This window comes from Aulonocara stuartgranti, assembly GCF_965226115.1.
Source record: "Aulonocara stuartgranti genome assembly, chromosome: 20".
Taxonomy (NCBI): domain Eukaryota; kingdom Metazoa; phylum Chordata; class Actinopteri; order Cichliformes; family Cichlidae; genus Aulonocara; species Aulonocara stuartgranti.
Window position 1 is genome coordinate 27,012,280 of NC_138956.1, and position 16,653 is coordinate 27,028,932.

At 41.8% G+C, this 16,653-nt stretch overlaps 1 protein-coding gene across 5 annotated transcripts in view; it reads right to left on the reverse strand.

Annotated features, from left to right (window-relative positions):
- LOC309697274 (uncharacterized protein) overlaps positions 1–16,653 on the reverse strand; it is a 207,073-nt gene that overhangs the window by 7,529 nt on the left and 182,891 nt on the right. For 4 of the 5 annotated variants that reach the window (XR_014273780.1, XR_014273781.1, XR_014273782.1 and 1 more), the window contains one exon: positions 5,312–5,378. The exons of the other annotated variant lie outside the window; for it this stretch is intronic. Coding sequence is in view for 1 of the 4 variants with exons in the window: in XM_082519068.1 (XP_082375194.1) it covers positions 5,312–5,378 (67 nt within the window). In the remaining 3 variants the exon portion in view is untranslated. The remainder of the gene's footprint in view (positions 1–5,311; positions 5,379–16,653) is intronic. 5 annotated transcript variants of the gene reach the window in all.

Below are 16,653 nucleotides of genomic sequence, written 5' to 3' on the forward strand. Positions count from 1 at the left end.
GAGATCAGTATGATCAACTGACTGCCCGTGCTGAAGTTCTAGCTTTGACTTTCTGTGCTTTGGATACAATCTGGAAATCCATCAGCTAGTTTGTTGACTCGGTTCGATTTCAGAAAACACAACCCCTCTTTCACTCTTCATATGGACTCTTTGCCTTCATGCAACCAGAGCCTACTCAAACATAACCGGTCAACAGATCTCAAACTACAAGCAGACTACAAAGGAAAGCTTCCCTTAGATATAAAAAAGTTCACTGTCATTTTCTTTGCTGTTCTGTTTTTGTAGCCATTTGACTGAAAATGACCAGTCTTGTTTTGCAGCAGGTCATGGTTAGTCAAAACACAAATACACTGTGTTGCCTATGGCTGCTTCAGAAGAAAAGGCAATTGAGGCTTATATCAATTATTTCAATATCTCACTGATGTTTCAAGTACAATATCATGTACATTTAAAACCAGAACACTAACAATAAAAAATCATGGTTTGACATCTGCAAATTTGACTGCACATAGAAGGAATGGCTAAGACCAGAGTAGGCTAGAGTGAACCAGTGCAACGTCACAAGAGTCAGCAGCATGTGTGTGTGTGTGTGTGTGTTTGTGTGTGTGTATACGTGTGTGAAGAAGGCACAAGCTATCTATAGCCTGTGTATCCCTGGGGATTTGAGTCTTAAACTCCATATTCATGACACATCACTGTGGGGATTAGAAGGGCATCATCAGATAGAGGGGCTTACGTCAGCGGACACACACACACACGCTCACACTCAGAAAATAACAGACACACTCTCAGCATCAGTCTCACCCAGGAAAGCACAGCATATACACTGTCCAGGAAGCTCTTTACTTATTTCTGAAGGAAGTGCCTTTCTTTCACACGTGCACATTATAAACCATTGATAAAACAGAGAGGACTCTTCTCTACATCTACAGCTCGCTGCGTATGGCAGAGTCACCAGAATGACTAACCCAAATAGTTCGCTGATAACTTGAGCAGCGATTATTTGCCTATTTGAAACTAAAAGCATCCAGTGTCCGACTAGCGATGCCAATTTAAACACTCTGAGTTGGACCGGGGAGTGCAAATTGTTGAGAAGAGAACAAACTAAAATGTGTGAGAGGAGACGGAGGTGGGGCCGTGCAGGGGAGTTGATTAAGGCCAAACCACGTGGAAGTCGATCTGCAGGGGAGGCGGAGAGGGAGGGGGCGTTAGCGCAGGCAGCACGGGTCTGTGTTGTGATTGTTTGTTCGTGGCGGTGTGTGCATCCATGTGTGTGTGTTCTTATCTCTTCTGGTCCACAGCAGCAGGAGCATCAGAGGAAGCGTGGCCTTTCCTTCCTGTGCCTTTCACACTGTCACAACACACATGAGCCATAAAACTCTGTGGCTCCATCCAACATATAGAGAGGAAGACAGCAAGAGAGGCAGACGGGTTAGCCAGCGAGTGTAGAACATGTGTGCAGGATTTATGGTGTGCAGCACATGTCATTTAATTGACACAATGGCCCTTTTCTGTTTCTGAGAAGAAATACAGAGACATTTGAGGGCAGGATTTAAGAAAGAGCTGAGGTGAATGAGGAGGAAAAGTGGCAGTTGCAGCAGTAGAGGGTACTGGGGCAGTGGATGTTCAGTATGGGCTGGTTCACTCCACAGGGGAGCTGAGGAAGGACACCTCTCTACCCTATATTCTGCACCTGGCATTCGACTCTGGCAGCCAGCCATTCGCCCATTCCCCCATTTCACCCTGTGCTACTACCCATCCATTTCTCAGCAAACATCTAAGTCATCCTTCTCAGTCAGTTACACAGTGGTGGATAGCACTATCACTCACTGACTGCAATGCACACTGAAGCCAGGGAGGCTGAAAAATCAAATAACTGAGCTGATATTTGCATGTTTAAATGATCATTTCATGGTAATTATCCCATGTTTGACCTAATTATGTATTATTTATTACTCTTTGAATGAATAACATCATCATCATCGAGAGAAACAGTGTGGTTGCTTGTACCTGACTGCAGTGTATGGTAATTCAACATGCATTTGTAGTCAGTCTGAACTGGTGAGGATGTTTTTCCTAACAGATTTTTGTTGGAAAAAATGATCTAAAGGATGAAAAGGTTGTCTCACCTCCAATTATGACATTCACCTTTTTTGCACTAATCTAATGTCGAGCTACACACAGGAAAGGCTTGCAAATTACATATAACGTCTCCCCCAATCACACCAATACGTTTGATTTTAAAAGGCCTACACTTTGTAATCTACTGTCTTTAAACTATCAAATCAACAGCTCCAGGCTTAAAAGTGGGCAGGCCTGAAGCCTGAAGATGGCTCTTCTGTGTAGAACAACAGCTGTGCCCTGAATTAACATAACCCTGAGAAGGGACACGAAAATAAATAAGTGCAGAAACCACTGTGTAGAAACTTCTCCAACTGTCTGTTGAGGCAAAGTCCATCTGTTAACTCCATATCTATTTAGGTCTTGCATCAACCATAAATTGCAAAAAGTAGTACTTCTGAGTCACAAGTTCACAAAATCGGTGATGTTCTGTGCAGTTAGTTTGGTACAACGCTCACAGGTGAGGCTTGGCACTGACTATGGGTTCTTAAAAGATGTTTTATTGTATGCTTTCATTTGAAACACAGCAATGAAAAGAAAGTCAACTTTAAGTCTAAATGTCACAAAATCTTTATATCTGTATTGTTATCGCGTTCATTGAAAGGAGGCCATGTAAGAACATCCAACAAAGTTGTATTCACACATCCATAATGTGAAAGCAATGGTGTGTTAGTGGAGCACCAATGAATCCCATGAGAGTGAAGAAATACTGCTCTGACCCATGTGAAATGTACTCACTTTATTAAACTTTAGTATACCTCGCTAATACTAGGTTGGAACCAACTTCTGGCTTCAGAACTGAATCTTCATGATTCAACAAGGTGCTGGAAAGATTGATGCAACAGGCATTATACAGTTGCTGAAGATTTTCCTGCAACACGTCCATTATGTGTATCTCCTGTTCCACCAAATCCCAAAGGTGCTCTACTGGATTAAGTAGAGGGAACTCCTTCTCATGTTCAAGACACCAGTTTGAGATCATCTGAGCTCTGTGACATGCTGTCCAAAAGTCAACAAAAGATGGGCAACTGTGATCATAATGTAATGGACACCACACCACCAACGCCCGCCTGAAACATTGTTACAAGGTAGGGTGGATCCATGCTTTCAAGTTGTTCACACCCTACCACCCAAATGTCACAGCAAGAATCAAGACTAATCAGATCAAACAATGTTTTTCCAGGCTTCTGTTGCCCCATTTTGGTGAGCCTGTGGAAACTGTAGACTCAGTTTCCTGTTCTTAGACGACAGCAGTGGAAGCCAGTGTGGCTTTCTGGTGCGTTCACAGACGCTCTTCTGCATACCTTGGCTGTAATGACTGGTTCTTTGGGTTCCTGTTGCCTTTCTATTAACTAGAAGCAATCTGGCCGTTCTCCTCTGATCTCTGGAATCAACAAGTTCATTTCCCCATGAGAAGTGCCCCTAACTGGATATTTTTTTCTTTTTCAGATCATTCTCCGTAAACAGTAAAATGGTTGTGTGGGAAAATCCCAGCAGATCTCTGAAATATACACACCAGCCCATCTGACATCATCTGACAGGTTGGGTCGCCTTGGCTACATACCTAAATGGATTGCTGCCATATGATTGGCCGATCAGACATCTGTATTAGTGAGCAGCTGAACACGTGGACCTAATAAAGTGGCAAGTGAATGTACAGTCATTGTTTTTACTGAATATGCTTCCATAAGAAAATCCCAGCACAGAACATATAAAACAGTGGGAAATGAGGGCAAAATGTGTACTCAGGTGGTGTTTTGCTGTGCGCGCACACACACACACACACACACAAACACTCTCTTTCCATAGAGTAGTGAGGTGGGAATGGTGCCAAACCAACACTTCATTTCAATTTCAAATCCGAGGCCTGACTTTGACCTTTCAGCACAAAACTAGTTATAGACTCACTCTCGGCTTCTTTCTCTCCTCCCACCCGTTATGCTGCTTTTTCAACACACACACGCTTCTTTCCTTCATCTTGCTCACAATTTTAATCTGTAACTCCTTCTCCTTCTCTCCTTTTCTTTTTTATATTCGCTCATGATTTCTCACCTCATCTTCTGACTACTTCCCATGTCTCCTCATGAGTAACCGTAAGTGACTATTGTAGCTCATCCCCACTTGCTTCCTGCTTCCTGTGGCCTTTGAGCAGCACTTCCTGTCCTCTGTCTGTGAGCTTTCTGGAATGCCACCTTTCATCATTATGAAACACTGACACATCTATCAATGAAAAATGCGAGTGCATTTCTCTCTGGTGTTAAACTGTCGACAATGTTGATTGTTTGAAAAGAAAAAAGAAACAAGGTGGGAGGGAAAGTAAGAGAAGCAAGAAAACAGGGTGTGTGGAGAGGAATGAGTACACAACCAGTAAGGACATGTTTTATAAATATATGGAGCCAAGGTCGAATTTATCATTTGACTTTATAGGAAACAATTAGGAAAAGTTTATTTCAGGAAGCGAAAGTGACATAACCAGTGACATAATACCATCAGTAGTATTACAGAATGGGATTTACAATGATTTCTCACTTCGTCTACCAAATGTTAAGTTTTTTGATCACCAAATGGCAGTTACACAACACTAGTTACAGGGAGGGAGAGTGTTGCTCTAAGCCAGAGGAAGGGCGTGAGTGTAAAATAACACTAGAAACTACACTAAAAGAAGAAATGAGATGGAGAGAAAGAGTAGGAGGAAAGTGGGAGATGGAGAGGGGGTACCCAGGCGGGTGTTCCAGAAACCTGTCAAGGTATTTCCTTCTCCAAACACAAACTTTGCGCAACTGCACAGTACAGACAAGCAGATACACACACACACACACACACATATAATCCAACGTTTTATGTTAAAAATACCCAACAGTGGTCAACAGCACAACTTTGATTTAAAGCATTCTTTGATTGGGTAGGTCTCAGGCCAACTCCCGATTTCCTGTGCGGCACTGTATGTCGTCTACAGCTGTATGAACATGCACACGCACACACATACACCAGCTTAATGAGGCATTCAGTACCCCCACGGGCTCCATACTTTGTGAGTCTCTTCTCCAGTCTCCAAGTGATTCAATATCTCGTTCCTGCTCCACATACATTTTGGTCAATGTCTCGTCACTCCCAATTCTACCACACTTATGCCTGCATGCGTTCACATAAATATGTACACACCTACGCAAACACAGACACACACACACACCATGTCCCACTGCTCTCCTTCTATGCCAGCTGTAGTCCGCCCAATCTGTTTACATAGCCTGCTGAACCTAGAAGAGAGGAGAGGGAGAGAGAGAGTGTGTTGGATGGGCAGACCATAGCTGTTTGTCTGAAGGGGCTTTCCTGTTCTCACAGGAAATGACAGAGAAAAAAAAGAGGGAGAAACCAGGAACAGGGGAGGAAAATGCAAGATGAAAATAAATGAGACAACAAAGTGAACAACATGAACAGCAGAAGAGCGACAGTAGCAAAGAAAAGGTCGTGAACGCTCATGGAAACATCTGTCCTGCTGTTCAGATAAGCCAAAAGACAGCGAGTGCAGGACTGGAATCCAGATCTCCTCTCCTCCTCTCCCCACTGCTGGGCAGATCACAGATTAGACTGTTATGCAAACCTGCAACAACAGTGTTGCTTTTTGATTTTTGACTTTGCCACCTGTACTTGCTGACTCACAAGCTAAACCTCAGTGCGGCTTGTGGTTTATTCACGGCAAACACATCGCACATTTCCACAAAGGATATCTAATTAACACGTAGCTTTAAAAGGATGCAGACGATTTACCTATAGTGTGCCTCCTTCTATAAGCGTCACATCTGTGGGGACTGAGTTGATGTGTGGGGCGTTGCTTGTGCCTTCTGGCCATGTACGGGGGTTAACACTGTGTCTGTCTTGACCAGCTGTCCAGACCCGATGACTCCACGTGCATGTTTGATGATGGTGGTGATGGCTGAGGGGAGTAAACAGCCACCAATCACTAAATATTGATTTAAAGCTGCTAATTACTCCTCTGTATCTCCAGGTAAAGAAAGTAAGAAAAACAACTTTTCCAAGTCATTCAAGCCCACTTGGTCTCTCTCATTTTGTTAAATTTGTCCCCTATCATTCAGATTTTCCACAGTTTATGTTAGGCTGGCCTCTTATTTGTACTTTCCACCAAATAAATGACAAAAAAATGACACGTAATTCAGTCATTATGTGGGATGAAACATTATGAAACACATGGGTTAAATGATGTCCAGTCATTTTTGCACATTTAGTTCCTGCTGATGACAAGGCATCAGAGCACACTTTACATTTTTGCAACAGTTTTTATCTTGCATATATATTAGGTTAAAAATGCTCAGTTTACTTGATGGATAAAGATTAAACTAATTTGGCATGAGGTACAGAAAATATGAAATAGACACTAAAATAAAAGAGTAACGTTTTATTTTATTACCCATCCATTTCATAGCGGCTGGAGAGTATCCCAGCTGACATACAGCAAAAGGTGAGGTACAACCCGGCAGGTCACCAGTCCATCATTAATTAAGGTAATGATGTTTTATATCAGCTGTGTGCTACAAAACATTTGCTTAGTTCGAGTCTGTGTATCTTAGATCCCAGATGAAGTGCAAAGTGTCTGCATGAATCACACAGAGTGCTTTTCTCCTCTCAGAACAGTGAAATCCCTTCTTCCCACACTTTTCCAATGATGCACGTTGTGAGGGGGATGCCCATCCAACAATTTTTGCAACTTCTGAAAGCCAACAAACAACAGTTATTCATATGAAAGTGAGAAAATAAGGACACTTTTTTTCCAAAACGCTCTGTTTAAGTCCTCTGTAGATTATCTTTGTGAGCTGTACTTCAGAGTGGGAGAATGTCACAAAAGAGTGTTTTCTGTTTTTCCCATTCTTTAAAATTAAACTCTTTTTTTTTTTAGAAATACTACTCCTATCAGACAATGTTCATATAACAAATAAACCCGTTTATTTCAAGCATTTCGTGATCATATGTATTTTTGGGTCACAACAGCATGTGTACAGATATTTAAAGATGATGTCAGTTCAGAAAGCACTCTGGTTTGGGTACTGTGATAAAGGTCACTTACAAGTTTGAAAACTGCATCCAATTAAAGATTTTTGACCACTCCACTTCTTTCTCTGCCTCTACCTCTCTGTTCTGTCTGTAGTCATTTCCTTTGTGGTGTTGTGAAGGAGCTGTCCACCTCTTACTGGAAGGCACACCTCCTACTCCCATGTCCTCCCTCCTCCTACAGCCCCTGCTGCATTCCTTTATCTTTAACCATTATAACATTTTCTTCCCCACATCTGGCAGTTTTTCTGTTGTCCTGCTTCTGCTCCCTGTATGTTTAGCAAAGGCAAAAGGCTCTGAGAAGCTTGTTTGTGTCTGTGGTTGTTCTGTTCTTGAGCTCGCTGAGTAACGAGTGTAAACGTACACAGCACGAACATGCGGGAATCAGGCAAAACCAGTGAGAGTTGGTGAGAGACAGAGAGACAGGGATGCGACATGTAATTGTGCTCTAATGAAAGATAAACAGTGCAGTCTGAGGGAGTGTGTCTGGGCAGGGCCCTCGGCTGGCCTAAAGGCTCTGCTCTCCTAGGCTCTTAATTAATGTCTGAGGAGGTCAGTCAGCCTCTTATAACCTGTCACCAAATACTCTAAGTAGCGTAAATGTGTTTTTGTTTGTGTGTTTGCGTGTTTCGCTGCAAGTCTGTATGTTTATGTGTGCGAAATGCGTCAGAGAAAAATATAGAGAATGCCCACTTTGCGGGAACTAACTGCTCCAAATGTTCTCTCAACTGCTCTCATTCCACCCTGCACGATGATCAACCTAACTGCAGGTGTCCACCTGTCTTTTTTATTGTTTTTTCTTCTTTTGCGCCTGGTGGTGGTCACATTCACTTGGAGCACTGTCTCTTTTTATAACCACATACTTTTTGTTTCTCTCAGTCCCGGCAGGAAAAGCTCAGCTGTCGTATACCCTGTTTCAGGGGCCAGTTTGTTTCCTGGCATGTCTTTTACTGGACCTTCCACTGATAATCAAGATACACTGTATCTGGTTATTATAAAAAATGAAACAGCTTAAAAATGCAAAAGTTATCATTTTGATCTGTAATTTTGTTGTGCCAAAGTTGATCTGAAGCAGGTGTGCGTCCACACACTGTGTGCATGTGGGAACGTCACTTGTGGCCAAGCAAGGTTTAACTAAAAGAAGGGTATTCCCAGCCAAAAGTCTGGCCACAAAACCCAGACTAAGTAACCTCAGAGTCTGGGTGGCTGGTCTGAACCTCGCCGTCAAAGTCCTAATCAGCCTGCACATTACACACTATTATGGTTAGAGCGTGGGGAGGGAGAAGGTGAGAGTGGTAAAAAACATAAACACAAGAAAGTGAGACACTTCAGTTGCTATAACTGTTGCAACGTTATTGTTGGGTTTTTTCTCGCCATTCGGTTTTTGCATAAAATCCAAACTGAAAGAAATACATGGAGAGAAAAAGACAGTGACAGCTGTTTGCCTTTTTGACTTCGCTTTTCTCACTACCATTTATGTTGTTCGCTTTCCCTACGAACAGACAGGTGAGAGTGGAAGAGCTAACCAGGAGGCCCTGACCCTTGACCTCTCCCCTCTAACTCAGTTCATCAGTTGGTCTGACCTGACCTCAGCCCTAACAGTGACTCAGGGTCACTGCCAGTTGTTAAAGGCACACAACAAGCCTGGGAAAAAAGAAAAAGGAAAGAATCACAACTTTAACTTAAGAAAAATTACCAATACATGAATGTAAATTGGGAGAAAAAAGTATTTAAACATGATGTAATGAGTAATATCAAAGACATTTATTTAAATTAAACCCAAAAGTACACTTATCCCTCTGTTAGATTTTAAAACACCAAAAAATTGGGGGATGTGACACAAGCAGAAATATTTCTAATTCATTTCTAATTTTTCAGATAAGAAATCAGAAGCCATTTGGGATAGCAAACAAAAAAAATGCATATTTTTATCATTCTATATTGTTCTGTAAAATCCCAATCTGAAAAGTATGCTGTATACACTGGGGTCAAACAGTTTTTATAGCATAAAAATACAACAGCACACTCGGATTTACTGTTCTAGGCCCTGATGTATTAAAACATTTAAAGTTATAAAAAACTTGAGTACTCGAGTACATGTGCTTAGACACTTGCCAGGAGAGGACGAGAGGCGAGGTAAACAAGCTTCCATAGCCCGTGAGCTGAAAAAGTGTGCAAACTGCCTCCTCTACATCTCTAATTGCATGTTTTCTCCCCACATACCTGTAATTACACTCTGCCTACCACTCATCTTTCGCTCTCTGAGGCAACACTCGTGCTAAACCATAATGAAGCCAGGCTCTAATGATTTACAACTGCTTAGCATTAGCACATACACTAACAGCTTCAGACATTACCAGCGACAGTAAAATTACATCTTTATCAAACCAATCCAAATTACATGAGATTAAGAAAAATATAGATTTAAAGAGTGGCAATTTAGCCAATCCTTTTTGTCTTCCATTTAAATGTGTTTAGCTCGACGATTTTGAATATATGAAGAGCTCAACAGTATTGGGCAATTGAGTTATACGCCTGCACAGGTATAACTTAAAAAGGCCCACTTCAAGTTCTGTTCACCTCAGACTGACAAATATGAAATGGAAAAGTGTTTGTCCTTTGATTTATTTACATTTGTCCTGACTGACTGACTGCATGTGCCTCCCAAGGACAGAACTTTCAGGAGAGAAAGTGTGCATATGTGGAGTCATTTGCATAAGTAGGCCATTGGTTCCTAATGGAGGCGTTTTGTTCAGGCGTTAACAAGGTGTCTCGCTGGGGCTCTCGTTCATTCGCTCCTTCCTGTCGTCCGCTGACTCTGACGTCCAGGCAATCAGCGCTGCATTTGGGCTCTCTCTTTGTGTGATTTACGAGCTCCCAGATTCATTTAAAAGCCATTGTTCTCCTCTGACGGATACCATGGCCCCCTCCGCTTCCACACTCTTGCTCAGGGACCGCACGCACACGCACACACACACACATTTTTACACGGCCGCCGCTTACTTTATCTCTCACTCACTCACCCACTTGCTCAATCACTCAACACATACACACACTGTGCCCATCTATCATGAAGCGATGCAGGAGGAGATTGTTATCCCGGTAACCGTATTAACCCACAGATCTCCAGCACTGGCTGATCCAGCAGTGTATTAAGGCGCAGGACAGAGAGCGGTAGACGAAGGGAAGAGAAGAGAAGAGGCTAAAGAAAAGAAAATCAATAGCTAAATTTATTATCATTCACATTCATCCTCAAACAACACTTCTGTCCGCAAAGCACAGAAGATAGGAAAGATGGCAAAACATCTCCAGCCTCGTCCCCTCTCTCGTTTGCTGAAGATTGTCTGTCAGCGAGGCGTCTGTAAATGCATCAAGACACACCTGCGCTTGATTAAGTGTGTTTAGACTGCAGATGGAAGGATGGGGGCAGGGTGTGTTTGGGGGCAATTTAGAGAGCAGAGGTTTTATGAGAGTAATCATCTCCAATAAGGCCTTCCTGGGAATCATAAGCCCCCGCCCTGCACACACACTGTGCCTAATGTGCGCCACACACACAAGCAGAAAGGCACACTTTTGCACCTCCGAACCCTCTCACACCCGCACACAGAGATCCCTTATGCCTCTCTGTTCATTTTGAGCTTTAATAAGAGCCAACTACATTTTAATCTCATTCCTCATAAGTGGACAACTTGTATTTAATTCTCCGAGATGAGAACAAGTTGGCCTCCCACAAAGCAGGCTGTATTGAGTTACAGCCTCTGCTCTGCGTTTATGTGGGAGATTAACTTCTCCCTCCGAGTTCATATTTTGATCTGGGCCAGGCTGTGGCAGAAGGGACGTTGTTGGAGGGAAAAAAAGTACAGAGAGAGAAAGAAGAGGCCAGGCTTGGAAAAGACATAATGTTGTTACATTGTTTAATGACATTAACGTATGTGCACGCCAGTGAGTACACATCTACTGGAAGTAGACAGCATTAAGACCCCTTACAGCCATTAGGTTTCTTAACGTGCAAAGTAAAAGATGTTGTCCAACAGTTATGCATTTCATGCTCGCACAAACCTCCATCCTCAAGTGGATGAACTTGAGGATGTTCATCCACTGTTCATGAAGTGGATGAACAGGCAGTCGCTAGAAGATGATTTTGAATTCCGGCTTTGAGATTTACTCTGTCAAGCGGCACCGCCTAAAGTAAATTATAATAAGCTTTGAAAGTAAAGAGTATTAAATTGCCAGTGCTATGTTCTATTGATAATATGACTGATCATTTTATTTTGGGGTTCTACTGCATTCAGTGTGGAGTTTGCATGTCCTGCTTGTGCCTGTGTGGGTTCACTCCAGGTACTCTGGCTTCCATCCACAGTCCAAAGACATGCACATTAGGTTAACTGGTGTTTCTGAATTAGCCTTAGGTATGAATGAGAACATAACTTATTGTCTGTCTCTCTGGGTTAGCTCTATAATAAACTAGTGACCAGTCCACGGTGTACCCTGCCTCTCACCCTGTAACAGCTGAGATAAGCTCCAGCCCAATCAAAACACTGAACTGAATAAGCAGAAGAATGCATGGCTAGATAGCTGGCTGGCTGGATGGATGGATGGACGGACGGATAGATGGATGGATAGATGGTTAGTCTACTAAAGCAGTTTCATGTGCTTTAATGCCTAAAAGAAAATCACATTAATGTCTAATACTCTAAACTGCTGCTGTAAATCTCCTTTCTCTTTAAGCTCCAAAAAGCCCAGACTGCGCTGACTGGGCTGGCAAAACCAAGTGTTGGCTTTGTAATGTAACTGCTGCTGGCTACCTGGGGCTTCAGCACCTCGGGAGTCTTGTGTTCATCGTGTGCAGTCATGCACTGCTTCTGACTGAGATATTTTTGAGACAATAGCAAACTGAGAGCCCACTCTTCATTCGTTTGATGATGTACACACTAGCCAGTAGGTGCTTCTAGAAAGATGATTCTGTTCATCTGGACAAACAAAATCAACTTTCTCGCATCTCCTTACCTAGATGACTGAGCATGCAACAAGAAAAAACACAGCATAATATGAGCACTTGAATTTCCTCCAAATAGGCCTATTTAGCATTCAAGGTAATCGGGAACTAAATCCGGTTCCTTTTTTTTTTTTTTTTGTTAAGGGGGCTATTAGCTATAAATTAATACTTCATTCTTATCTTTAGTCTGACTGATAACAATTTCCTCACACTGCTCTCTCCATAATCACTAAATCTTTTATCAAGAAATTCTGCTTACTCTGAACAGCACCGGCTCCACTGCTCAAAATGATCTTTCATGAGAACAGTGGTGCAAACTATGTTTTTATGTTTTCCACTGGAAAAAAAAAAAAGAGGTTGCGTGTCACTCCAGCAGCTGTAACAGTGTGTGTCAGCTGAAGTGTGTCGGGAAGACTGCAAAGATCCCGTAAGCACAGGGCACAGTGGCACTGGGTTTAGGGTAAGTGGGATGTTGACAGCTTTTTGGACAGCTCGCGCTCTGCTCCGACAGGCCAAGAGTTATTATCCAACCTGAGAAAGCCCAGTGGCAATGCTCAAACCTTCAAACGTTCTCAGTTTCAACTGTGTGTGTGTGTGTGTTTGAAGGCAGGCTGAGGAGGGCAGAGAGTCATCCAGTAGATTTACTGTGTCAGTAAGCAGCTGTGTTTGTCAGTGCAGGCCCGAGGCTTTTCAGTGTCATCCAGTCGGTGTGATTATACACCGTACGCTCCTCCCATTTTCTGCCCTTCTCATCCACCTCTTTTTACAAAGGCCCACTGAAAGCCCGGGTCAGCTTACCTGGAGCACAATATCGGTAAGAGAACGAATTTCCAAAAGAAATGTGTTAACACTGAAACAAAAACAGGTATGCACAATAATTATATTCATATTTATATCTCATTCCCACACACAAACACATATGGATGGTCAGATGGATGGATGCATGCACATGGCAATCCATGAGTAGCTATTGTTTAAAACCGTGACCTCAAACAGCCCTTACTGTGAAGTAGATTGGCCAGAAATGATGTTGAGATTTGTAATTTTTGAAAAGAGATCCTGCACTGGCCTGAGAAAACGTATAAGCTGTGCTCCATTAGGAGAGTCTGTGACGTCTAAACCGGCCTGTATGACTTTTCAGCAAGAGCACTTGCTGTTGCTTTTACTGCAGGTGTTCAAAGTTGATTTGGTTTGAAAGGATTACAGGGTGGAGGAATTCCAGTAAGTACAGTTTTCTTTTTTGTGTCTGGCTTTGTGTGCATGCCTGCATGTGTGCATGTGTGCATCTGAAAGAGAAAGAGGGACATCATTAGACTGCTTATTTCATGATGGAATAAGACGGTGTTCCCACCTCATCTGTCACTCTTCACCTCATCCTGTCTCAAACTAAAACATTCATCCCTTTCTTGCAGCAGAAACCCATCAAACCTTCTCGGTGCTCCCTGAAACTGCTTCTAACTTCTCGCTCAGCTTCTTTTATTTGTGCTATGTTAAATACAGCTAAAACTTTTATAGTAATGTTTTGTGCATCATTTGGGGGAGTTATGTCACTGTGACCGTGGAAGAGTATCAGCCACAGTATCAGTCTGAGTGGTTTAAACTATCTGTGTAGAGCAGCTGTGGTGTGGGTAGCTGGGTTGTGTAAGTTTATTCTACTGTGGGCAATCATTCTGAGTCACTCTGCAATCAGCCACCAGCTTCTGTAAACAATGTTTACATGCATGAAAAAGATGTTAAACATCACTGAGCACACCAGCAAGTCAAAATATCTAATAAATAAATATGCATAAAATTCATTTAAATGAACGACTTCATGCTCACCTTTCATAACTTTTTTATAAGCTTTCATAAAACCGGATTTTAAAAAAATAAAATGACTCTTCAGACTTCATAGCATACATACATTGCTGATATACAGCGGAAGCATTTGAGTTAAGTGCTACATATTTCCCTTGAGAGTTGATAGAGACTGAAAAACAGAGCTAAAAGTGAATCAATATGGGATATATGACTAGAAATAAACTGTAGTGGTTTCATAACTGCTGGATTTATGAATAGTCAACTTTTTTCCTAATAAGATCGGCTCAAAAGGTGCTTAAGTTTAAGTAAATATTTTCATACCTTGTACCCAAACAAATTTCAAAAGGTCTGTGTGTAACGTGCTGTCTTTAAACTACAAACAACACGATCTAATAATCACACCTTCCAGTGCACGCTGTGATCAGCATTACTCTTACAGATTTATAAAAACGCTAAACCGCCCTGAAAATGTTTTTTTCAGAAAAAAACATACCCCTTAGTCAAAATACGAGACAAACAGTTCAAATACTGTGTTTAAAATTTCACTAAAAGCCATGTGTCCCTCTCAGTTCACCCTGCCCTGGGCTAATGGTTAAGTAAACAGCCTGGTGTCTGGCCTGCTGTGGGAACAATCTGGGACTATGTGTGTCGCTCTGCACACCTCTGCACTAATGCTGGTCAGAGTGTCGCGGCTCGCAGGCTGCATGACTCCATTGTGGGCTGATAGACACAGACAGGCAGGCAGAGATAGACAGTAAGGGAGAGGAGAGAGTTCACCAGAGCTCACCACTATGAGAGTCATTAACCGTTTCTTACTCAGCTTCCTATTTAACCGAGTCAAGGAACTGACAGCAAGTTCTCACCTCCTGAAGTTCCTCCTTCACTTTTGGAATGGCAAATTTGTCTTCCCTTGTATTTTGTTTAATACTAAATGCAAAATTTACATGCAATTGGAGCACGATCAGAGCCGGCTGACCTGCCTGATTCTCAGCAGATAAAAAAGGAAAGCTGTAGGCCTTAGTTACTACATAAAAAGTGAGTCTATTTTTAATTAAACAAGAAGTCCAATAATTAGTTTGATTAATAGTAAGCTATTTCTGTTATAAGAACAGATTGATTTGCACACCAAAAAATACCATATATGGATTTCATTAGCTGTGTAACGGTTCAAACACAAGGTCTTCCTGAGACTTCTGGTAAATTCAGCAAGTAGCTTTTAATCTGAAGCAGTAACCACAGGAAAGGTTTCGCAGTAGCTTTTGCAAGCTAATAGGCAGCAGCTATGGCAAGAGATAATGAGATCAGTGTGTAAAGATCAATTAGCTTTTCTTACAGAAGCAACACAAGCTCTGGAAGTTGAACTCAGTGAACAGCGAGAGTTTTAATTTGGATAACAATGCGTTAGTAATTTCTCTCTAATTTTCTGACCATACTGGTTCAGGAAGATGACTCAGTTGAGGGTGGAGTCGGTTGCTCTTAAGCAACCGACTCCACCATATTATATTATTATTATATATAGTTATTATATTTATACTAAAAACTAAAAGAATTACAGCTGATATGTATAATAACAGTAGAGTGCTTTTACAAAAACGAATTAAATTGAAATAAAAATATAGAGGAAAAAGTCCTTAGCTTTAGTCTTTGTTAGCACAGCCTAACCCCAACAAGATATAGGGTGTCTACATGACTCTGAGTAAACTGCCCTCTCAAAGTGTCTCCTCCTAACAAGGAACTCCCACATCGCAGTGATTGCAAAGACTAAAATGAATGCCGAAACTAAAAAGAACCAACAAATCCACTTTGGGAAGGAATGAAACGAAACTCATTTTAAAGCAGAAACTCAAAATGAAATAGAAATTAAAAACTCATCAGAAAACACAAAACTCTAATAATAACTGTGGTGCTGCAAAACCAGAATACTGCACATCAGTAGCGGCTATCCCCTGCTACTGACGTGCAACAGAAATGCATATGATTACAGTCTGGCCCAGCTAAAGTGTGCTATACTGGTCTAGTGGAAGAGGTCTATAATAGTCCTGTTAGTTCCCAGCAGTTAAATATAAGGAGTGTCTGCACTAATAACCACCTACACTGAATATAGACCTTCAGACATTGGAAGATGTTTATCTATTTTTCAGTGTTTGCCTACTTGAACGGTCATTTATCGAGTTGACGTTACCTCTGTGAAGTTAGTTTGTTTGGATTTAACTTTCACTGCTTTCTGAGACACAGGGAGTGAAAGACAGAAAGAGAGCGAGAGGGAGAAGTAGGCCATGACTCTGAATGGTGGCAGTGTCATGTCTTTGATGTCAGTTTGTGTCCAGATCTCACACGCCTGATTGGACAGCTCCAAACAAACCGGCAGGAGCCCAGTTCAACACTTCGAGCACGCAATGACAGAGAAAACCTCAAAGGGACAAGCGGGTGGGTGGGATCTGAAGTCATTTTAAGAAAGTCTGGACTGAAAATGTTGACTTTTAACCCTTTTAAAGAAAATCCAGTTTCTTCAAAACCTAACTAGACTGCTAATTTCTTCTTTTCAGCTGCAGAAAAATCAAACACGATGCATTATTTTTAATATATTTGTTTATTCTCCAAACATTTAGCTCAAAGACAGACAAAAGACACACTATTTCCCCATAAACACGTGCAAATATGTGACTTCAATA